The sequence below is a fragment of the Canis lupus genome, chromosome 5 (assembly GCF_011100685.1).
Source record: "Canis lupus familiaris isolate Mischka breed German Shepherd chromosome 5, alternate assembly UU_Cfam_GSD_1.0, whole genome shotgun sequence".
Taxonomy (NCBI): domain Eukaryota; kingdom Metazoa; phylum Chordata; class Mammalia; order Carnivora; family Canidae; genus Canis; species Canis lupus.
In genome coordinates, this window is record NC_049226.1 from 62,850,506 (window position 1) to 62,874,838 (window position 24,333).

Genomic DNA, 24,333 nt, shown 5'->3' on the forward strand with positions numbered 1-24,333 from the left:
CGGCAGTCTGGCTTCAGAACCCTGCTTCACCAGGACTCCAGTATCCTGGAGTATCCAGGACTCCGGACTGATGCTGGGAGAAGGGCACGACGAGCTCGATAGCAGGGGTTAATGCTGCTTTCCAGAACAGTCCTCTGTGTCTGGCCAGTGCTGCAAGCGCCCTGCGGGGACACGGCCTGCCCGGTGCCTTTGCCCTCTGTGAAGGGCATGGGAACCGCTGGCCTGTCAGCAGGTATAAACTCAAAAGTTTCTCCCTCGGCTAGCTTCAAGGACTGTTTACCCAAGTAGACAGGGGAGGATTAGGCACTGCCCTGCTGCAACCCGTCTGGGTGTGACCAACCGCACTGCAGCTGTCACAACGAATGCATCCTGTGGGGACACAGGATGCCTGCACTAGCTCCATGGCCCCAAGCCATGCACTGGGATGTGGTTCTCAAGTTGGGCCTCCAGGGCCTTCGGTTGATTCAAGAGTGAGGATGAGGGGATCCCTGGGTGGTGCAGCGGTTTGGCGCCTGCCTTTGGCCCAGGGTGCGATCCTGGAGACCCGGGATCGAATCCCACGTCGGGCTCCCGGTGCATGGAGCCTGCTTCTCCCTCTGCCTATGTCTCTGCCTCTCTCTCTCTCTCTGTGACTATCATAAATAAATAAAAATTAAAAAAAAAAAAAAAAAGAGTGAGGATGAAAGCACAAGCGCCGGGGCACCTACCTGGGTGGCTCAGTGGTTGAGCGTCTGCCTTTGGCTCAGGGCGTGACCCCCGGGTCCTGGGATCGAGTCCTGCACTGAGCTCCCCATAGGGAGCCTGCTTCTCCCTCTGCCTAGGTCTCGGCCTCTCTCTATCCATGTCTCTCATGAATAAATAAGTATTAAAAAGAAAAAAGGGTACAAGGGCCTGTAGGTGGGACCCTCTGGTCCATGTGCAAACACGGTGCCAGGCCGTTTCCCGAGGCAGCCCAGGTGTGCAGTGGCAGCCTGCACGGGTTGCTCACACGGGCAGGAAATACCACGCAGGATCCGGCGAGGGTTTCCGGGCCCCGGGACGGCCCTCACTCATGCCCCGAGCCCCACTGCCAGGAGCGAGGGCATAGGGAGTATCATTGTCCCGGGAAATCCTCCCCATCCTGCTCCTCTCTGCCTTGGGCCTTTTCCCTCTCCTGGGGCCACTCGGGCACAAAGGGCGCAGTGTGTGGCCCTTGCAGTGAGTTTTCATAAGCTGGCACGTGGATCAGCCCAAACCGTGGGCTTACCAGACACGGCGATGACGCCAGCGGGGATCGGGCAAGTGCGCGCCACCTGGCCCTGTCACCCCAGTCACAAGGACCATTGTGGGAAGGTGTTATTGTTTTAGTGGGTGCAGCTGAGGGTGGGTCTGTCAGCGAGACTTGGTAAATTGTTATTTACAGTTTCTGAGCTTTTAAAAGAAGAGCAGCCCAGCATCAGCCTGATTGCAGACCCGCGCACCATGAGGGCTCTGGCGCTGCTGCTGGCTCTGCCCCTCCTGGGGGCCCGGGCCCAGCACGGTTCCCTGTGGACCTACTCAGGTAAGCCCGGCCCAGGGCCCAGGGCTGCGAGCTTCCTCGTCGCCCTCACCCCTGCTGGCGCTGCTCTCCGCGGCTGCAAAGCACCGAACCCTGATCAGGACAAGAGGAGTTCCCAGACCCCCCGCTTCGCCTGCAGGGTTTTTGTTTTGTTTTGCTTTAGAACCTCTCCTGGCCACAGTGCTGGTTGCAGAGCCCACCCGCCTCTTCTGACCGCCAAGCCCTCTGCTTTCTCGGGCTCTGCACGCGGAGAAGGAGGTGGTCAGAGGGCGCCCTGCGACCTCACAGAGGCTGGGTGGGCTTGTGAGAGCTCTCTTCTTGGAGTGGGAGTTTTACCCAGAGCACCCCGACCTGCCAAGAACCCAGCATCTTTGCACGGCTTCCCCTGCACCCTCCCTGTAGCCACGGTCCTGGGGAGACCCAAATCTGTACATCTGGACACGGGGCACCCCTCCCACAGGGCAGTGAAGAGAGCTCCTGCCCCTGGCCCTCTTTTGCTGCGCTGCACCAAGGGATGGGGCTCTGCGGGACACTCAGGGCTGCTGGAGGACCCACTGTCCCCATGGCGCCCCCCCCTCCAGCTTCGGACACAAGACAAAGCGGGCATTCAGGGTGGATGTCTGTCCTGTGAAGTCAAGGGCAACAGAATTAGGGACATGCTGGGAGGCTCAGAAAGGCCAGCTGCAGAGGGCAGGACGACCAACTCTGACCAACCTCTCCACTCTGGAGCAGAGGGGCCCACACATGGCCAGTGCATGGAGGCCCAGGGCTTCTGCCTCCTGTGGCTCGTTGGTACCAGGGGTGCTTCGGTAGGGTGAGCAAGAGAGGGAATTCCAACAGGCAGGTCTTGCCCTGCCCAGGCTCGGCCCAGCCCCTGAGACCGTGGGCCCTCTGAAGAGTCATCAAGGGCCTGGGAACACTCGGGGCGGCTACTTCAAATGCCTTTCAGGAATACTCAAGAAACCCGCAACACCGCCAGGGACACAGGCCAAAGCCTTTTTGATCCACATGGGGCGTGTGCTTGCGGCCTCTGGCCTTGATCCTGGCATCCCACCTCCAGGAAAGAATTGTTTAAATATTGGTGTGTAGCATCAAAGAAGAGCAGAGAAGTAAGAAATGGACTCCTCTGTTAATTGCCAAACCGAGCAGCTGCGAGGGGCCCCAATACAAATACCTCCCTTAAAATAAGCCCTTGGGGTGGCCACACAGCTGCCCCCTAACAGAGGGGTGAGCTTGGATCCCCAACTGTGAATGGATGGGTGTGAGCAGGACCCACAGCCCATTACAATGGCTAGCTTTCCTCCTTCCCTCCCTAGAAGTGTTACCCACCTTAAAGAAATACATTTCCTCACTTTGATTTTTTTTTTTCAACTAATCACTTTGGTCATCTTTCCCTTTTGTCCTGAATCCATAGGCGTAGGCACCTAGGTGGTCTTGACCATCCTTGGACCCAACGAAAGGGACTGGAGCAAGGAGATACGGGGACAGTCCTGTATTGGTGGAGGGGACTGCATTGTTGTTGGGGGAGGGTGAGGTAAATGGTCCCATTAGGAGGAAATGGGTACAGGACCCCTGAGGATAACACAACAATACCAAACTGTGGGCACCTTCCTGTGCATTTATCAGCATATTTCCATTCCAGGGGAAAACTAAAGCTATATATTAAAGATCTTGTTTCCAAACACTGACTTTCCTCTCAGGGGCCAGTGACAGCAACAGGGGAGATGGGAATCCAGGTCAACCTAGCATCCCTGAGATGCTAGGTTCCACAGAACTGACTTCGACACCCCCCCCTTCTGCCATGAGCTGAGCTCTGAACTCTGACCCCTTGGCTCTCTCCTGTCGCAGAGGGGGCACTAGACCAAGTGCACTGGCCAAGGGAGTACCCCACCTGCGGGGGGACGAGACAGTCACCCATCGACCTGCAGAGGAGGAAGGTTCAGTACAACCCCTCCCTGAAGGCTCTGAAGCTGACCGGCTACAGGATCCAGGTGGGCGAGTTCCCCATGATCAACAACGGCCACACAGGTAAGGGCAGGCTGCTGTCCAGGGGTGCTCAGCAACAGGGACGGGTGCCAGATGCCAGGGTAGCACACCGGACATGTAGAGTGCAGACTGGGAGCTAGAGGCCCAGGTTGGAGGTCACACCCCCTGTCCCAAGCTGCAGGCAGGGCCTCTGTCCTTGGCCTCAATTCCCGGCTGGCTCCATCCTTCCGAGTTAACCTCTCCCCAGGCTCAGTCTGACCCAGTCACTGGGAAATCCAGCTGCAGAGACAGTGCTGCCAAAACCACTGACCTGCCTGCGTGTTCTGTGGATCAATGCCCTGGGCTGATTTTCCCTATTTTCTGTACTGAGTCTGATTGGCTCCAAACGCCTAATAAGCAGGCCCCATATTTCTCGAAGGTGATTTTTTTTTTTTAAGATTTTATTTATTTATTCATGAGAGACACAGAGAAAGAGACAGAGACATAGGCAGAGGGAGAAGCAGATTCCCTGCGGGGAGCCGGATGTGGGACTCCATCCCGGGACCCTGGGATCACAACCTGAGCTGAAGGCAGACGCTCAACCACTGAGCCATACAAGTACCCCTTTCTCAAAGGTTTTAAAAAGAAGCTCTTGAGATCTTGAATTGAGTTCTCTTTGGGAGGTTGGACAGGAAAAGGCTGGCCTGGGTCTTGGGGACTCCTGCTTCGGGAAGCCTGGACTGGAACAACTGTAAAATCAGTGCTTTCTGGTTACTGAGCATACTTTTGATTTTCCAAGTGGGCCTATTCCTTCTGAGCCCCATGATATCCCCTGCTCCTGGCAGAAAGCATTGTTTGCGGGGGTGGCCAGGGGCCCTGGAGGCCAAAGGAACTTAAGGTCATGAGGTCTCTAGTGACTGAGCCAGACCCAGGCCCCGGATGTCTGATTCTTCGACCGTGTTCTCCTGGGACCCCTCCCCATCCCACTTCCACCTGGGCTGGACCAACTCACCTCCTACCCCCATGGGTGCATGGGGGTCACAGAATTAGTTCTCCTATTTGTACAAGTGAGAAGATAAAACCAGTTGCCCTTGGTGGGGCTGGCGGGCACAGGAGGGAAGAGATCTGTAAAAGGCCTCAGGCACATGTGGTCTGGATCACTGAACTCCACAAATAATTCAGGAAAGCCTCATTTTATCATTAATGGCAAGCTCCAATTTCCAAAGTTACTCTCTGAAGCTTCCAGCAGGTTGGCAGGTTGGAGCTCCCCCTGTTCTGCTTGCCTTTGGTGAAGAGAGGCCAAAGGTGGCAGTTGAAGGCAGGGGAGAAGTGTGGTTGACCCCCCAGGACAGTCAGCCTGAAGCGGCAAAGGATTGAAAACCCCCACTGGTAACAGGGGCTGTTTCTGTTGCGTGCCTGCTGCGTAGGGCTTCATGCTGAGGTCCCTGGTGGTGTTAGGAAGATCCCAACTTCCCGGGGGAAGGGGGGCGGGGGGCTTGCAGCAGCTCCTTCTTCCCAGTTTGGAGAGGACCCTGGACCTTCCTCCTATGGGCTGGCTATACTGGGCTCTCTGGATGCTGGAAGACTGTAGGATCCCCAATCTACCCCACATCATATCCAATGTATTGGAAAGCACTCACAGCCCTCATTACTTATGTTTTTTGATGTAAAGTGTTTTGAAAGATTTTTAGAACTCTTTACAATTGGCTTTTCATTGTTAGCAAGCTCTGAGCTTCAAGCGTTCTACTGAGGGAAAAAAAAAACCCATCCTAACCAACAAGTTTTCAAATTAATAACATTTGATGAGTAAGCTCAACAATGAAATTGATGTGATGTAATTAAACACTTATTAATCTTGATTTTGCAGGGTTCTTTTTAGATCTTGGAACCTAAGATATATATATTTACATATATATACATATTTTATATACATATACATATTTTAATAGACTTATATACATATTTTTAATAGACTTCATTTTTTAGGGTGGCTTTAGGTTCATAGCAAAAATAAATAGAAAGTGCAGAGATTTCTCATACACCTTCTGCTCCCACTTACATTGTCCCCCCATTATCAATATCACTCAACAGAATGGTATATATTTTTAAAATATTTTATTTATTTATTTAAAGAGTGAGCAGGGGGAGGGGCAGAGAGTGAGGGAAAAAGATTTTCTTCCTTTTTTTTTAAGATTTTATTTATTCATGAAACACACAGAGAGTGACAGAGACACAGGCAGAAGGAGAAGCAGGCTCCATGCAAGGAGCCCAGTGTGGGACTCGATCCCGGGACTCTGGGATCATGCCCTGGGTCAAAGGCAGGCGCTAAACCACTCAGCCACCCAGGGATTCCCCCTGGAGAAAGAATTTCAAGCAGACTCTGTGCTAAGCACAGAGCCCAACACAGAGCTCTATCAAACAACCCTGACATCATGACCTGAGCCAAAAATAAGAGCTGGTTGCTTAACTGACTGAGCTACCCAGGCGCCCTCAGAATAGTACATTTTTTTTTTTTTTTTACGGAGGATGAACCTACCTTGACGCAACATAATCACTAAAAGTCCACAATTTGCCTTAGGCGTCACTCTTGGTGTTAGACATTCTATGGGTTTGAGCAAATGTAGAATGACATATTATCAGTACAGCATCATTCAGAGTATTTTCACGGTCCTAATTTTCCTCTGTGCTCTGGCATTTCATCTCTCCCCCTGATGCTGCCCTGGCAGCCACCGATCCTTTTGCTGTCTCCATGGTTTTGACTTTTCCAGAATGTCACAAGGTTGGAATCAAAGAGTATGCAGCCTTTTCAGATTGGCTTCATTCATTTGGTAACACATTTAAGTTTCCTCCCTGTCTTTTCGTGGCTTGATAGCTCATTTCTTTTTAGCATTGAATAATATTCCATTGTTTGGATAGACCACAGTTTATCCACTCACCTACTTAACGACATCTTGGCTGTCATTCAGTTCACAATTGAGCAAGTATAAATAAAGCTGTCATAAATATCTGTGTGCAGATTTTTGTGTGGACCTGTTTTCAGCTCCACTGGGTAAAGACCAAGGAGCATGATTACTGAGTTGTATGGTAAGAATATGTTCAGTTTTGTCTTCCAAAGGGGCCATACCATGTTGTGTTCCCACCAGCAGTGAGTCTGTTCCTGCTGTTCCCCAGTTTGATGTTGTCAGTGTCCTGGATTTTGGCCGTTCTGACAGGTTTGCTGTAGTATCTCATTGTTGTTAATTTGTATTTCTCTGGCGACATACAATGTGATCTCTCTTTTCAGATGCTTATTTGCCATCTGTATATCTTTGGTGAGGTGTCTGCTAAGGCCTCTGGTCTATTTTTTATTTTATTTTATTTTTTTAAAGATTATTTATTTATTTATTCAGAGAGAGAGAGAGAGAGGCAGAGACACAGGCAGAGGGAGAATCAGGCTCCATGCAGAGAGCCTGACATGGGATTCGTTCCTGGGTCTCCAGGATCACACCCTGGGCCGCAGGCGGCGCTAAACTGCTGCGCCACCGGGGCTGCCCTCTGGTCAATTTTTTAATCAGTTGACTGTTTTCTTATTGTTGGGTGTTAAGGTTTCTTTCTATATTTTGGGTTGGAGTCCTTTATCAGATGTGTCTTTTGCAAATATTTTCTCCTAGTCTGAGGCTTATCTTCTAAGTCTCCTAATAGTGTCTTTCACAGAATAGAACTTTTCATTGTAATGGAATCTAGCTCATCAGTTATTTATCTCATGAATCCCGTCTTTGGTGTTGTGTCTAAAAAAAAAGGCATCACCCCACCCATGGTCATCTAGGTTTTCTCTTATGTTATATTCTAGGAATTTTATAGCTTTGTATCTTACATTGAGGTCTGAGGCCCACTTTGAGTTAATTTTCAGGACGAGTATAAGTTCTGTGTCTAGATTCGTTTCTCTGCATGTGGACGTCCAGTTGTTCTAGCGCCATTTGTTGAAAGACTCCATTGTATTATTGTCTTTGCTCCTCTGCCAGAAATCAGTTGAGTATATTCATGTAGGTCTATTTCTGGCCACTCTATTCTGTTCCATCGATCTATTTGTCTATTCTTTTGCTGAAACTACATTGTATTGATCATTGTCACTCAATAATAAGTCTTCAAGCCAAGTAGTGCGAATCCTCCAGCCTTGTTCTTTGTCATTATTTCATTGCCTACTCTGGGTCTTTTGCTTCTCATGTAAGCTTTAGAATCAGTTTGTTGATATCCACAAAATAACTTGCCAGAATTTTGATTGCATTGAATCTACAGATCAAGTTGAGAAGATCTGACACCTTTACAGTATCAACTCTTTCTACCCAGGAGCACAGAATATCTCTACATTTATTTATTCATTGATTTCTTTCATCAGAATTTTGAACTTTCTTCATGTTGATCTTGTACACACTTTGTTACATTTGTACATAAGCATTTAATTTGGGGGAGTGCTGATATAAATGGTATTGTGCTTTTAATTTCAAATTCTACTTTATATTTACACTTTTATGTGGCCCATTTTTTATTCTTAGAGTCAACTGGCATAAAATTATATTTCAGTAAAAAGAAATCGAAAACACATTTGGATATTGAGTCAAACTTAAATTGTTACAGAAGTTTTTATTTATTTTTATTTTATTTTTTATTTTATTTTTTATTTTTTTTAAAGATTTTATTTATTTATTCATGAGAGAGAGAGAGAGAGTCAGAGACACAAGCAGAGGGAGAAGCAGACTCCATGCAGGGAGCCTGATGTGGGACTTGATCCCAGGTCCCCAGGACCACGCCCTGGTCCAAAGGCAGGCACCAAACCGCTGAGCCACCCAGAGATCCCCGTTACAGAAGTTTTTAAAGCTTATTCTCAATTTCCCTATTTAGTTGTGGACTTGTAACAGTTGGTGGACCAGTACTCATTGATAATATATATTTATTTTTATTTTTTTATCCACCTAAAATATATGTTCATAGACTCCCAAAGAGTTTAGAGACCTGAGACATTGGGCCTCCGTGTCCAGTGGGAGAAACAGCACTGTTCTCTTAATAGGTACTATCAGCCACTCTGTTTGTTAGGCTCCTTGAAAGGACAGACGATCTCTCATTCATCCTTCTATCTCAGTGCCTGGCACAGAGCCTGACACAGATCAGATGCACTTGAGGGGAAAAGACTTACATAGGAGAGGATAAATTCCACAAGTAGGTGCCCATGAATGATGTAGGGTTCTCAGCAGGTTTTGATCTCTGGCGGCTACAGGAGCAAGGCTAGTTTTGTCTTTAAAACAAATAGGGGTGCCTGGTGGTTCAGCAGCTGAGCCTTTGGCTCAGGCCACGATCCGGGATCCTGGAATCAAATCCTGCATCACGCTCCCTGTGGGAGCCTTCTGCCTATGTCTCTGCCTCATGAATAAATAAATAAAATAAAATTCTGAAATAGTTTTAGACTAGAAAAATTGCAAAAATAGTACAGAATTCCCATCTACCCTTCTCTTACTTCCCCTAGTATTAACATCCTAACCTTACTACCTGGATACAACACGATCAACTACTTCATGGACCCCTGTGAATTCCATCATGTTCCCATAGATGTCCTCTCTCTGGTCTGAGACCTAATCCAGGACCCCACAATCCATGTGGCTCTCCTTCTCCTTAGTCTCCTCCAACTGGAGTCAGTTCCTCAGTGTTTCCTTGACCTTCACAACCTTACTGTCATGTCTTGAGCACAGAATATGCTCAGATCCCATGGATTTCCTGGCCTGATAAGAACATGGTTAAATTAGTTTCAAACAAAGAGGAGCAACTTCTGCTGAAAGTTAAATCAATTTTCAGAATCTGGGATGTTAAGCAAGTTCATTTTGGGGGACAAGTATTTGGCCTCACATTTTCAAAGGCACAAAAACATGCCCTGAAGCGCTGCCACTTTTCAATCCAGGCTGTGCCATCCTGTTGATAAAACTTGAGCAAAACACTTGGTCTGCAGGAAATTGTGTTTTGGGGAAACATACTGTCAGGAGTTTTGTCATTGCTCGTGTGGAACTAGCTGTCCAACCAGGAGTCTCTGGCCTGGTGCTCCACTTTCCACTCTCTTGGCACAGATGACTCGGCACATCTTCTTTTAAAGGCTTTCCCTTTGTTTGTTTGTTTGTTTGTTTTTCATGTGAGCATTGATTTGGAGGCTGGATGCATTTTAAGCACTAAATACAAAGCTCCTGCTCTGCTAAAGAGCACGTTAAAATCTTTGGGGCCAGATTCCTGCTTTACAGCATGAACTTAATCACAGCTCCCTGCTGCTTTTGACACAATGGAAGGGAAGAAAGGGACATTATTGATAGATATCGAATACCTAATACTCTTTAAGAAAATCTACTTGTTGGGCGCCTGGGTGGCTCAGTGGTTGAGCGTCTGCCTTCAGCTCAGGTCGTGATCCTGGGGTCCTGGGATTGAGTCCCACATCAGGCTCCCTGTAGGGAGCCTGCTTCTCCCTCTGCCTGTGTCTCTCCCTCTCTCTGTGTCTCTCATGAATAAATAAATAATATCTTAAAAAAAAAAAAAAAGAAAACCCACTTGTTTATAACCATCTTTGATGACTTTAAGTAGAATGACCTGGCTAGCAGAATAAATGCTACCTGTTCCTGTCTGAGTCCTAAATTATGTATCTCCTCCTAGATATTTTCCTTAGTCACTCTCTACTGTCACTGTCCTGTGTCTCTCTTTTGTCTGGCTCATTGCAAAATGCAGAGGTGTCTCCAAGGCCTGAGCCAGTGAAGTGAACAAGAGCAGCTAGGTGACCAGAGTGACCTCCCTGGGGAAGTCTGTAGGGCATGGGGCAGGAGGAAGTGGGGAGAGAGAGTGGCCTGTTGTCCCGTTGGCAAGAACCCAACACTTGAATGCATTCATTGATAACCAGATCATGTTAAACCCCAGGCCAGGAGTTCATGTGTTTCCTGAATGCTATAGAATTTGGTCTCTTGTCTTTTGAAGACAAGTGGAGGCCTGTAATGGTGGCATCCTGCCCCTGCCACTCCCCATTCTTGGCCTAATCTGCCCTCCCCGCTCCCGTGACCTGTGTGCCTATGAGCAAGTCTTTCCTTTCCACCTCCCCAGGCTGACTTCCTTGTCCATAAAATAGAAGTGCTGAAGCCCTACAGGGATGCTCCCTTCTGTGGAGTGGGTAGGTTATCAGTTGGGCTATTTCTAAAAGGCTATCCAGGATGACTGTGTTAAACACTTTATCTTGGTCTCATAAGCAGTACCCTTGAGTAAAAGTCATCAAACTAGTCCCAAGAGGGCCTCCTTCCTGTTCCCTACACTGTGGGCAAATTATGAAATTGGCCAGAAGTGGAGAGTAGAATTCTGTTGTCCGCACCCACTGGCCAAATCTGTTAGGGCATCCTCCTTCCCCAGGGCTGGCAAGCTGGCCCTGCCACTCATGGTCTTGCCATTCTGGGTAGGAAGGTGTGTGCCATGCAAGGGGTGCCTGCCCAGCCCAGGTCACCTGATCTCCCATCCTGCCCTGTGTGCCAGTCACCTCCTCCCCGTGGGCACCCCTGCTTATGGAGTTCTAAGCCAGTGTAGTCCTGGCTGGCCCCATTAGTGGGCAGGCAGCCAGGGGAGCTGTCTGGTCAGTGGACCTAAGCCGTCCATATGCGTCTGCAGTGCTTGCAGTCCTTGCTCATCTTCTCCTCCAGTGCAGATCAGCCTGCCCCCGACCATGCGCATGACGGCCTCTGATGGCACCGAGTACATAGCTCAACAGATGCACTTCCACTGGGGTGGCGCGTCCTCAGAGATCAGCGGCTCGGAGCATACCATCGATGGGATCAGATTTGTGGCTGAGGTACTTTGAGGACCCCGGCCAGGTCCTCTTTTCTTCAAATCCTACAGTCACTTTCCTTATCAAAACAGCCAAAAAAGACTGTCATGGTGACAGTCAAGTCACCCCAAGGTTGATTTTTTTTCATTCATTCACAACTATGTATTGGTCCCTGCTATGTGCCGGGGGTTCAAGCAGGGTCTCCCCTCTCACAGAATGCACAGCAACCAGGAGTTTACAGCCCATAGAATGGGGAAAGCCCTCTCTGGTTTAAGTTGAATTTCTATATGTTAGATTTGCAGGGTTCTCTCCTGCAGAGGTTTATCCTTAGGGTGGCCACAGTTTACAGCGTCCTCCAGGGCAACGTGACTCATGCCACACCTGTGAGACCTCAGGAGAACCCAGTGTCCTCATATGATGAGCCCTGCAGACATTGCCAGCTTGTCTACCTGGAGGGAGGTGGGGTCAGGGAAAAGCACTTAAATTACCATCCCAGAATCCCACTCATGCTCTTTCCATTCTTGGGAGAACTTTCTGGTCTTGATAGATCTCATACCCAGATGGAAGGCAGTCAGAGTTGTTTAGGAGGGATAGGCTGAGGCCTTGGGTGGAGCATCTTTCTCTTCACTCTTCCCTGAAAATCCAAAGCTTTTGAAGTCCAAATGTACTGCTATTGTTTTATCTTTCTTGCTCCCACAGATTCACATCGTTCACTACAATTCTAAATACAAGAGCTACGATATAGCCCAACATGAACCGGATGGTTTGGCTGTGCTGGCAGCCCTTGTTAAGGTAGGCTGAAACTATACACGTGAAGTCACAGACTGGTGTCCGAGGTATTAAATGTAGACAAAGGGTCTTCCTTCCTCTCCCCCCTCATCTGTTTCTGAGCTCACCATTCTTGAAAACACTGACTTGGTGAAACCCTTGCTCATAGTCACTGTGTTCCTTCTGTGATACCAATCTTGGGGACCTTGGATAAGTTGGACAACCGACTTAAAAGAGCTAGGATCACAGCACGATTGACCAAACATAAACCAGTCTGAGGGGTGGGGGAAGTCAGCAACCTGCCAGATGAAGGCAACACCTCTGCTTTTCTCAGAGAGTCTGGAGGGTAGAAGTTGCGGCAAGGTGGCAAGACGTGGTCAGCGAATTCAATTTCCTTCAAACAAGTGTTAAGTTGGATAAAATTGCCAAAAACAACCATATCCCTGCTCTGGAAATGGAACAAAGGCAGACAAATGGAGGCTTTTTTTTTTTTAAGATTTATTTATTTATTCATGATAGACACATAGAGAGAGAGGTGGAGACACAGGCAGAGGGAGAAGCAGGCTCCATGCAGGGAGCCCGACGTGGGACTTGATCCCGGGACTCTAGGATCACGCCCTGGGCCGAAGGCAGGTGCTAAACCGCTGAGCCACCCAGGGATCCCCACAAATGGAGGCTTTTATTTGTGAAAGGTGGCTAGAATTTTGAGTAAGAACAATGGGGCTGTTCCTATCCCCACCCTCTAGTTTGGTCAGCAAGGTAGTTTTACTAGGGCAGGCTGGGCAGGAAAACCAGTAGCTTCACTGCCTGGGGGTGTGGGGTGCACTTGATCTGGAGTGTGAGTTGAAAACCAGTACCCCAGGCACTATCAGTACAAGTGGCAAGCTTGACACAAAAGGCTGAAAACAGAGGGAAAATTTATAGCTCTGATAATCTGAGGCTGCAATCCTAGCTGAGGAGAGTGGTAAGTGGCAGACCAATCAGAAATTTAATGAGAGATCCTGCAAATGAGAGACCTGCAGAAGGGCTGTGTAAGCTTCCCAAAATGACCTGATGGAAAGGAAAAGCTGTGGCTGACTTGGTAACTGGCAGGACTCTGAATGTGCTTCTCAACTCATACAGACCCATCAGCGGAGGGTGCAAATCTTATGGACTCCTGGGATTTGAGCACAACCTCTCCTGAAATCATTGACTGATCACAAAGCTATGCTGCCCTACATGGTTCCTAGAATCCCCTCGGTATCCAAGCTAAAAATAAGATTTAAGAACAGAGCAGAGACATCAGCTTGTGTACATGGCTGGGGGAACACATCTTGCAGGTGAAAGAGAGGAAAATTACTAAACAGATACACAAACAAACAAAACTCTCAGGACAATTTTCCAAAAAGTCAGAACTCATACTTACTAATGTATATTATCTAAGATGTCCAGTTTTCAAAAAAAGTTGGGCATGCAAAGAAATAGAAAAATATGATCCATCTTTAGGAGAAAAAAATACAGTCAACAGATAATGACTCTGTGATTTAGCAGACAGAGCTTTCAAACAACTATCATAAACATGATAGTTTATATGATAGTTTATGATACATGATTATTAGTGTTCAAGGAATTGAAAAGAAACTGTTGTTCAAAGAATTAAAGGAAAATATAATGACAATGACTCAAAAAAAAAAAAGGAAATCTCAATAGAGAAACAGAAATTATAAAAATACACCAAATGGAAAGTCTAAAGTTGAAAAGTTTAACAAATAAAATGAAAACTTCAAACATGGTCTCAAAGTAGATACCAGGCAGCAGAAAAATAAGTCAGTATATTTGGAGACAGATCAAAGCAACTATTCAATCTGAGTAACAAAGAAATAAAGGATTGAAGAAAAATGAACAAAGCCTTAGAGACACATGGGAATAAGATCACACAGCCCAACATAAGCGTAATGGGAGTCTTGGAGAGGAGAAAGAGAAAGTGATAGAAAAAATACTGAAGAATCAATGGCCCCAGATTTCCCAAATTTGATGCAAAAAATAATTTACTAACCCATGAAACTGAACAAAGCACATGTCTGATCAGAGTCAAAGCCAAACTGATGACATCAACAAGAGAAAAAGGATTTTTTATACATAGGGACCAACTTCTCATTAGATACAAGTCATCAGACTGTGGAATGACTGTCCATCAGGGATCCTTTATCCGACTAAACACCCTTCAACAATGAGGTGAAACAAAGGCATTCCCAGATAAAGAAAAACTGAGATAACTGCTAACAGATCTGTCTTACAAGAAATACTACAGCAAATCCTTCTGGCTGAAAGGAAATGACATTAGACAGTGACTCAAATGCACAGAAAGAAATGAAGAATGCTGGAAATCGTAAATATAGAAGACTATATACATATATTTTTGTTTTGTCTTCAAAAAAACCATAAGGTTCTTTAAAGCAATCATTAAACCACTTATTGTTGGGTTTACAATACACGTGGATATGATATCAATGACAAAAGTAGGAAAAAAGGCAGGAAAGAAGTACAGCCTAGCTTGGAGCAAAGTTGCTCTATTTTATTGGAATTAAGTTAGTATTAAGTTATTATTAATATGACGTGGGTTGTGACAAGTTGTATATTGTGCAGTAGCCCCTCCCTTCTCCTTGGTTTCACTTTCTGAAGTTTTGGTCACCTGAGGTCAAGTGCAGTCCAGAAACAGATGTTCCTCCTAGCGATGTATTCCAGTAGCCTAACACTAGGTCCCAGCACCCATGTCCTTCCCCTCCTTCATCTCGTCATGTAGGCATTTTATCATCACACATCATCACAGGAAGGGTGAATGCAGTACAAGATGTTTTGAGAGAGAAAGACCACATTCACATAACTTTTATTGCAGTATCCTGTTATAATTGTTCTATTTTATTATTAGTTATTGTTGTTAGCCTCTTACCGCATCTAATTCATACACTAACTCTTATCACAGGTGTGTATAGGAAACAATGTGGTGTTTTTATGGTTTGGTGCTACCCATGGTTTCAGGCATCCATTGGGGGTATTGGAATGTATTCCCTTTGGATAAGGGGAACTTCTGTAATCGCCGGAGCAACCATTATAACTAAAAATGGTTAAATGGGACACGAAATGTATTTGTTTGACCCAAAAGGTGGAACAAGAACAAGAAACCACGAGGCACCTAGAAAACAAATAGTGAGTGGTGGTCATAAATCCAAGAAATTGGAATTCATACACAGGGAAAGAAGAATTGGATCAACACCACCACTGTTGGAAAAGAACCATTGAAAATTCACCTTTTTCACCTAAAGCAATTTTTCTGACTTCTAAAAAGTCAATGCTCATATGAAAAAAAAAAAAATAGGGACCTGGCAGTGGACAGAGTTGGAGCAGTTTTGCCTTGGACAGACGGCTGTCCTCAGCTCAGTCACGAGTCCTAAGAATAAAGAAGGGAGCTCAGGAGACCAAGCCCCCTCATCACCGTGAGTCCACCCTGTCCACAGTCCCTGGGGCTATCATAACGGTGACTTTTGGCCATGTCCTGAGGACCTCACCTGTCACCTCTGAGAAAGCTTTCCCTGGAAGCTGCCAAAAGGCTTCAGTCTTGTCTCCCTGGAACAGACTAGTGGGGCCAGGTAGTTGGTGGCCAAGAACAGCCAGGCGATTTCTCCCCGCACAGCAGGGACACCAAACAGCTGGATTAGCGGAGACAGTACCAGATGGAGGTGCCTTCTCCATTCGGTTAACTGCTCTGTGTTTCTCCTACAGGTCGAGGATTATGGTGAGAACACTTACTATAGCAACTTCATTTCTCACTTGAACAACATCAGGTATCCAGGTGAGGAAAGCGCACAGCAGCCGCAGGAGTGTGGGGTGGGAACAGGGGGCCGAGAGGGTGATGTCGGCAGAGAAGGTGGCACACGGGCCCTGCCAGGGGAGTTCCCCACTCCCTGGGCAAGGACTTTTGTTCTAGCAATTCCTGCTGTTGGCTCAGGCTGTGACCCTCTGGGAAACCTGTTCACAAACACCATCTGTGATGCCCACAATTGGAAGCTCTGGAAGGCCGGGGTACTACTGCCTGGGGATACCTTTACTTCAGTGGCTCCAGCAAGTAGTGAGGACCGTGGGCACCAGAGGGAGATGTCCTCTTCAGCTTTAGGCCGAGAAAAGCCTCACACCTGAAGCTCCTCCTCGCTGGGCCTGGACAGGGCTGCTCTCCCTTTTCTGTGCCTCCAGGAAGCCGAATTCTTGTCTGAGTGGCTGCCTACCTCTACCACCTGGGACCTGAGCAACAACCACATCCGCTTTGGCTACCTCTCCAGACTCCAGTTCCCTGACTTCAGTTCCCACCCCTCTGGGGAGTGCCTTGACCTCTGACCCATGGGCCTCCTGCTCTCACCCCTGGTCATGCCCCCAGGCTTCCATCTCTCTTTGCCCAGCTGAGACTCCCCCTTGGGCCTTCTGCTGACACGCTCTGCATCCCCCTCCCCCCATCCCTCCACGAGCTCACCTGACAAAGCTCCAGACAATTCTCACCTACTCAGAGCCTGAAGCCAAATGGCTGGACGTAGCTGGACAGACACACAGATGTCTGATTGCTGTTATTTTTATTCACGGCTCCAAATATGAACACATATTAGCACTGCCTGGAAATCCTAAAATACCCTCCAGGCATTTGCTTTTCCCCTTTCCAGAATTTTTATTTCACATTCTCTCCTCTCCCTGGAAGCCCCTCTGCCCTGACCCCAGCTTCCCCCCTGGAGCAGATTGGATGCCTTGCTCCCACTTCACCGAGAAGGCTGTCAGATGCTCGCTCATCTTCCTAACCCATGTACACCTGACTAGCTCCACGTCCCCTCCTGTGTCACAGTGGGTGAGAATCCCTGCTCCTGACCAAGACGACCCCTCCACACCAGCGCCCACCACCCCTCTCTCCTAGCGCCCTTCCTCCTGCCCGCCTCTCTTCTGTCCACATCACCGATTTCTTACTGTTCATCCATCATTCCATTCAGCACACAAATCTGTGCTCTAGTACCTCCTGGTTCAAAACACAAACCAACACACGTATCTTTTGACCCAGCCACTTCTCCGCTGTCACCCCATCTTCTACCCATTTGAAGCTCCCTTGAAAATGTTGCATGACGGTCCTTGTTCTCTTTCCTCATCCACCCTCGGCTGGCCCTGGGACACCACCATACCTTTCAGATCCCCTGTGTTAGATCGCCTGGCCACTTCTCTTTTCTCTTAATTGACCTGGAAACAAGCATGCACCACACCTGGCTCTCGTTCTGGTCACACTCTGGCTCACCCCCAGCTCTGCTGTCTCTGTTCTTGCTATAGTGATGGGGGGCACCAGCTCTGCCTTCCCTGGGGACGTCATTCAGTCTCATGGCCTGGATTGCCCTCTCTGGGCCATGGATTCCAAAAATCTGTATCTGGTCCTCCATGCAGGGACAGTATCAGGCAAGACAGATGAGGCAAAGCAGACGCAAGAACCAGCTGGCTATTTTCCGGATGGTTAACAAGGCCAGGAGGAGAAACCACAGGCCTGGGGTATAAATGAGGCGTTTCCCCGACTGCGCTGACTTTAGATATTGTTTCTACAAACCGACCCAGATACATTTCCTTTTCCAATCCGATAAATTCCACTTCTGATCCCTACTGCCTACAGCACTGGCCTCCCTCTCAGCTCTGGATTCCTTTATCCAACTGCTTACTTGATATCACCCTATGGATCTAAAACTTAATATGAACCGAGGCCTAAACATAACTGAGCTCCCTACCACCATCCCCCAAGGCTTGTCCTTAAACCGACTTTCTCATCTCAGCAAAGGGCATCATAATGTATTCCATTGTTTAAGCCCCAAATCCCAGAATCACTCTTTTTTAAAAAATTGTTTTTAAGTAGGATCCACCCCTAACATGGGGCTTGAACTCATGACACTGAGATCTATAGTCTCAAGCTCTACTAGTTGAGCCAGCCAGGCGCCCCTCCCAGGATCATTCTTGATTTGCCTCTTTCCATTATCCCTCACATCCAAACCATCAGCAGGTCTTATTGTTTTTACCTCCCTGCTTTCCATCCTCTTGTGTGTAAGCTGAGAAGTAGAATTGCTGGATCATATGATAATTCTGTTTAATTTTTAAAGTAGCGTCATATGGTTTCCCATAGTGGCTGCACTGTGGTTCGGAAATTCTTGATTCACTTAAATATATAACAGTGATGAAACCAAACCTATGCACTAGAGCCCTTTAGAAGGTTGTATCTTGAAGTCTTTCCAATAACACTAACATTTAGAATTCTTTTGCCTGTTCATGGGAGTATGTACTACTAGATTCTGATGCCTTGGTTTAGTGAGCCTATTTATGTCTACATAAAACCTGTAACCTCTTTGCCATTAGAAAAATGCAAAGTTCTTAGGGAAAGTGAAACAAAATTCAACTCAACTCTGTATTTTTTGATAGTGTCATGCTGAGTTCAGGGGCTCAGTGTCATGACATGAAAGGAAGAGAGATTCTCTTGATGCACTGCCAGAAGTCTCTGGACATCCTGCAGAAGCCCCTCTCCCCACACCCCACACCTGGCTGAGCTTGGTTCCCGGGGTCACGGCAGGATGAGCTCAGGACCGGGTGCCTGGACCCCTGCTTGGTTCTGATTCTGCCTTTCTAATCTCTATCCATTCATTTCTAAGTGAGCCCAAACCAAGGAATTTTGTTCATTCTTTGGGAGATCTTACCAAGAAGCCCCGGCAGTCATAATTAATTTCTTTCATTTATCATAAAGCATATCCTCTGCCCAGCAGCTGTGATGACAGTTTTGCTCATGAGTATGTTCCTATGTGCGAGGTCAAAGGCCAGACTTTATAAGCACACCCCCCTTCATTCTCACGGCAATCCTATTGAACATTACCTTTCACAGATGAGGGAGCAGCCTTTGAAGAGTGAGCACTCAGCCAAGAGGAGGTATCTGAGTGGGTCTCTCCCCATAGTCTTTGCTCTTAACCCCTTCTAGGAAGCAACAAACTGGGGAAATGTTTCTAATGATCAGCTTCTATGTTCTGGTGAATCAGGAGATTCAAACATGAAGCAGCTGTCCTAAGCCTGAGCTGTCCTAAGGAGCAGCAGTGGTCCCTAACATTCCTTTGTCTTTTGTTACCTCTGTTAGGACAAAGCACAGCTCTGAGTGGCCTTGACATTGAAGACATGCTGCCTGAGAACACCCACCACTACTATACCTACCGTGGGTCGCTCACTACTCCTCCCTGTACTGAGAACGTCCATTGGTTTGTGCTGGTACATCATGTCCGGCTCTCCAGCATACAGGTAATACAGCATCACCTCACCAAAGTCTCCCCTTTTGATTGCCTGGGTGACAAGAGTGTGCCCCTCCATCTCACCTAATGCCAACACCTGGGGTCCCAGGGTGCCTTCCATGCACAGGCTCCTGGGCCTCACCTCTATCACCATGGGCGATCTTACTAGTACTATGGCAAAGATGAGTAAATTGAGGCATCAGGGAATCCAAAGAACCACAGCCGATGTAGCAAAAAGACTGGGACCTGACCCCAGTCAGAGGAGAGGGACTGCATGATGAAGGCAAATATTTACTGAGCACTGCTTCCACCAGGTACTGTTCTAGGCCCTTGATGGACAGAAGCCCTGTCCTCATGGAGCTTACATTCTAACTTCATAAATGGCTCTATGCAAGGACAGTGTCCTTGCTCTTTACCATGCAAGCACGCCTGCAGCCCGTTGAGGAAAAGAGTTGGGTCAGCCACCTTTTGTTCCCCAGCATAGCAGGGTGCATAATAAACAGTTTGTTGGGTTAATTAAAGGACAAATGTTATTGAGGTTGCAGAGTCAAGGCTGGCATTTCCTTCTGGGTGATGATTTTCTTCAGGAACAAACATATCTTTTTCTTAAACTTTTCATTTCCCCAATGGAGGAAAAGGTGGAAAGATCCCTATTCAAGGATAAACACACACACAAATCTGTTTGCTTCTTTCTCTCCTTTCTACTTGTGATCAAATACTCATAGAAAACAATTAGAAGAGATGGTTGAAAGGATGGATGGATGGATGGATGGATGGATGGATGGATGCTCTGCCTGCCACATAGCAGAACTAATATCTTCTCATACCTGCTTTATCGGGGTTATAAAAATAAACCCAAGCTCTAGTTCAATGGCTAATTACACTCCTTTAAACCATCCAGTACTCCTCCCCTCCATAATTTACTTCATGTGGCCTGTAGACTTGGAAGCTTGAGAATTCCATATTGGATCACCAGAATAAGACCCTCCACAGTGACTACCGCAGGATCCAGCCCCTGAATGGCAGAGTGGTGGAAACCAACTTTGTGAATCTCCCTAGTCAGGGTAAGATCACCTCTTGTTTATCCTTTGCAATTTTTTGAGTCCTGTTTTCTTCCTTATCTGGGTGGACCCATATCTTCTGGCAGTAGTAGGGGAGGGAGAGTCATCTAAAGGACAAGAGCCCAGATGGGCCATTCTGTATAGGGAGTGTGTGGACAGAGGAGATGGCTCATCTTCCCAGTCCAGGCAGTGATGCCAGTGAGTAGAACAGAGACCATAGGGATGGACAGTTACATGATTCATTATCTACTTGGTCTTGGCCAGACACAATAGGAGAAGAGAGAGATGCTCAGCAACATCCTGATGCTCCCATAAAAGTTTAGGCTCAAGGTAACCTCATTAAATACAACTCAGATTATTTCCCTCACACTTTTATGTTGGTCTGTTCAAGCCCATCCCCAACTCCCACACGTTCCCCCAAGGTGGGGTTAACTAGAATATTGTTTACTGCATTTTCTTGGGGATCATGCCCCAGACACCAGGGTGCTGGAAGTACGCATGACCCGTCCAGCCTCCCTGGGGCCCTCTAATGCCCTGGGTCAGGCTTCTTGTCTCACTTCATTGTTGTGGTTGCAAGAATGTAAATGTTGGGGCAGCCCGGTGGGGGAGGGGTGTTCAGCAGTTTAGCGCCGCCTTCGGCAGAGGGAGAAGCAGGTTCCTTGCAAGGATCTTGATGTGGGACTTGATCCCTGGACCTGGGATCATGCCCTGAAGGCAGAGGTTCAACTGCTGAGCCACCCAGGTATCCCTCACCCCAACTTTATATGCATCTTTCAAAACTTTTAAATCTCCGGGCATGCTTCCCCCTCCCCACCAACAAAGGCCCATTTGCGATTTTCTTCCCATCTTTCCTTCCTGGTGCGTTGATTGTTTTCCCTCGCATTTGTTTGCTTCTCCAACAATATTAACAGAAAAAAAAGGACACCAGTTACAATGATCATTTCCCCATATTATACTACATATGATATTAACTACAAATTCCTTTTCCAAAGGGTGACATCCTCCTAAGCAGGTCCAAATGCTAGCTGGCTAAGCCAAAGGGTGCAGAGACCCACTGATCTGCCTCCTTATATTCTAATTTTGCCATGGCCCCATCTTCCCTAATAAGTTCAGTAGGCACATGAAATTGCATAGTTTCTCATATGCTGCATCCCAAATGCTCTTTCCACAAGGCAGGAGTGTCGCTCCAATTCACCCTCAGGAGACAGCTCAGATGTTTTAGATACCCGCCTCTCTGACCAAGGTGCCCCACACTGCAGTTTGCCTATATGTCCATTTCGCCCACCCTTCTGAGACTCGCTGTTTAGGATTATTAGGATTATTACTTCAGCTCCCAGTAGATAGTGAGAAGGCTTTTCCCCCCAACCCAGCCAGGGGACCTGAACAACGGCCTCTTTGCTGTTAAGAGAATAGAACTGGGCATCTTCTTACCCCACCTGCCCTCAGACCCAGACTTCTACATGGCAGCACAGGTTCCCAGTCAGCCTGGTTTGTATCACCCACCTGATGCCTCAGAGTTCCATCGAATTCCACCCCCAATGGCTTAATACTATCAACCAACCCATCAATAAGGAATGACCTAACAAAGAAGATCAGTTACAAAAGCAAGAAAATGGCCAAATATAGATGTCTTGCAATTCATTTATTAGAAAACACCTATGTCTTCTTAAGGTAAGGGCTACTGAGCATCACATGAGAAACCAAGGACCACGAGTAAAACCACCTTTGACATATCAGCCCTTGGACTCTGGCAGCTTACACGCCGAAACTCAGACACAGTGAAGGTGCTTGAAGCCGATGGGATGGGAACATGCAGGCATCCTAAGGAACCTGAAGTCCTTCCCTCCAGTACAAGTGTGGGGAATAGTGTCTGGCTGCCCCACATTCTGTTTTCACGAGGACCACCAAAGTCTTGACCTTCCTGTATTAACTCTTCTTTTTATCGCATATAATCTAGGTTCTGAGTTCCAGTTTTACGTAAATAAGCTCAACAATAAGCTTGAATACTTGAGAAGACTTCTCGAAAAGACGAAAGTGGAAAAAAAACCGCACATACACCAAGCTTGAAGGGAGAGATGTGTAGGAGGAAGAGGTGGCCCTCCCCCAGCTCTGAGAAATCCTACGTCGGGATCTCAGCCTTCCCCTAGGCTCCTGTTTAGTTTCTGATTAAGACCATCATCCGTGAGCAGACGTGAGATGGTTTAAGGGTATGAGAAGGGGTTTGTGAGACGACAATAATGGGAATTGATTGGAATAGAAATTTAAAGGAAATGGAGCCCTGCCTACCTTCCTATCGAATCATGCATGTTCATCTATGTAAATTAAAAGCAGCCCAGACTGTGGGATTTGGGTGTAATAAAATATCTTTGGGAATTTTTCATTGGAAAATTTCTCTTTTCTATTCCTTTGTACCACTTTGAATTTGTCTTCTTTGCCCTGCCCTCAGGGACACAGGTGATGGGACAGAGATCAAGGTGGGAGGGGCTCCAGTTCAGAAAAAAGGAAAGAGAGTCTGTGTTGGGAGCTTGTCAGTGGGGAGGTCTGGAGCCCCGGCCACGCTGTGTGAGCGAAAGGGAAATGAAAGAGCAGGAACATAGGGTGCCAGAAGAGATGGGAAGGAGAGAGGATCTGGAGAAAGGACTGCCCTGCAGATCTTGTCCTAAATCAGGTGGTGGCTGGGACTCGTCGCTGGAGCCCCATTCAAGTGTCAGTTCTGCTACTGTGTCATGATTGCACACTGTGATAATCACCTTTCAGGCCGTGGCTTGAGGAAATTTTTTTTTTAAAGATTTTATTTATTTATCCATGAAAGACACACACAGAGAGAGGCAGAGACACAGGCAGAGGGAGAAGCAGGCTCCATGCAGGGAGCCTGATGCGGTACTCGATCCTGGGACTCTAGGATCATGCCCTGGGCCTAAGGCAGCCGCTCAACCACTGAGCCACCCAGGCGTCCCTGGCTTGAGGAAATTGATACATGTTCTGCACTGAGGCCCCCTTCTTACCACTCGTCCCTTGACCCTCCCATCTCCGACCTGGCCCCCAACATTCCTCCCGGTTCCTTCGTCTGCCTTTGTTTCATCACCTCTGACTTCATTTACCACTCAGGGCTGTCCTCACTGAAGCCTCATTTCCCCAGTTTAGCGAATAAGAAGCCAAGATGCAGGACAGCCAGCTGACTTGGCCACCATCTCCCGGGTAGAAGATGGTAGAGCCAGGGTCTGAATCCAGGTCTTTTCTATCTGTGTTGTGTTAGCTACGTAAGGCTTCCCTTCCATGTGTACAAGCTTTGTAAAGCACCTGCCACGTGCCAGGCAAGGGGCCGAGGACTGGGGCACAGAGATGGGGTGGGAGGGATAGTTCCTACACTGGGAGCTCAAGTCCAGAGAGCAGGACGCATTTAATGAAGCAGTCACCCTCTCCTGGGAGAGCAATCGTTTGTGACCTCCGCAGAGGGGCTGGTGCTTGGCCTGGTTCAAGTGGTTCACCAGGCGCCCAGCTGGAAGGTAAGGGGCACCCCAGGGCAGGCCGGGGGAGTAGATCCTGCTGAAGAGAAAACACATGGGAGGGAGAGTGGGGAGGGAGAGTGTGGTGTGGCCGGAGGAGCAGGTTCAAGGGAGCTGGTAGGGAAAGGGGCCAGAGCCGGGAGGTCAGGCACGTGAGGACCTCTGTGCCACTAAAGGGTTTTGGATTTTCTGCTGCAGGAGATGGGCAGCTGCTGCAGGATGTTCAGCAAGGGAATGGCATGAAGCTTTGCTAAGATTCATCCTTCCACTGGAGAGGAGGGTCTGCGATGAACAGGAGAGGAGGCTGAGCAGCACAGCCCAGGGGTTTGCATAAATAAGGAAATGAAGACGTAAACAAACAAGATGACACACACCTGTTTGTGCT

The 24,333-nt window shown here is 47.7% G+C and overlaps 1 protein-coding gene across 1 annotated transcript; it reads left to right on the forward strand.

Moving 5' to 3' along the window:
• Positions 1–1,442: 1,442 nt before the first annotated feature.
• Positions 1,443–22,830, forward strand: CA6 (carbonic anhydrase 6). The gene is given in 8 exon segments (NM_001002999.1): positions 1,443–1,540; positions 3,386–3,565; positions 11,185–11,333; positions 12,009–12,101; positions 15,837–15,906; positions 19,234–19,391; positions 20,322–20,445; positions 22,400–22,830. Coding segments are annotated over 8 exon segments (963 nt in total). The 5' UTR covers positions 1,443–1,461; the 3' UTR covers positions 22,510–22,830.
• The last annotated feature ends 1,503 nt before the right edge of the window (positions 22,831–24,333 follow it).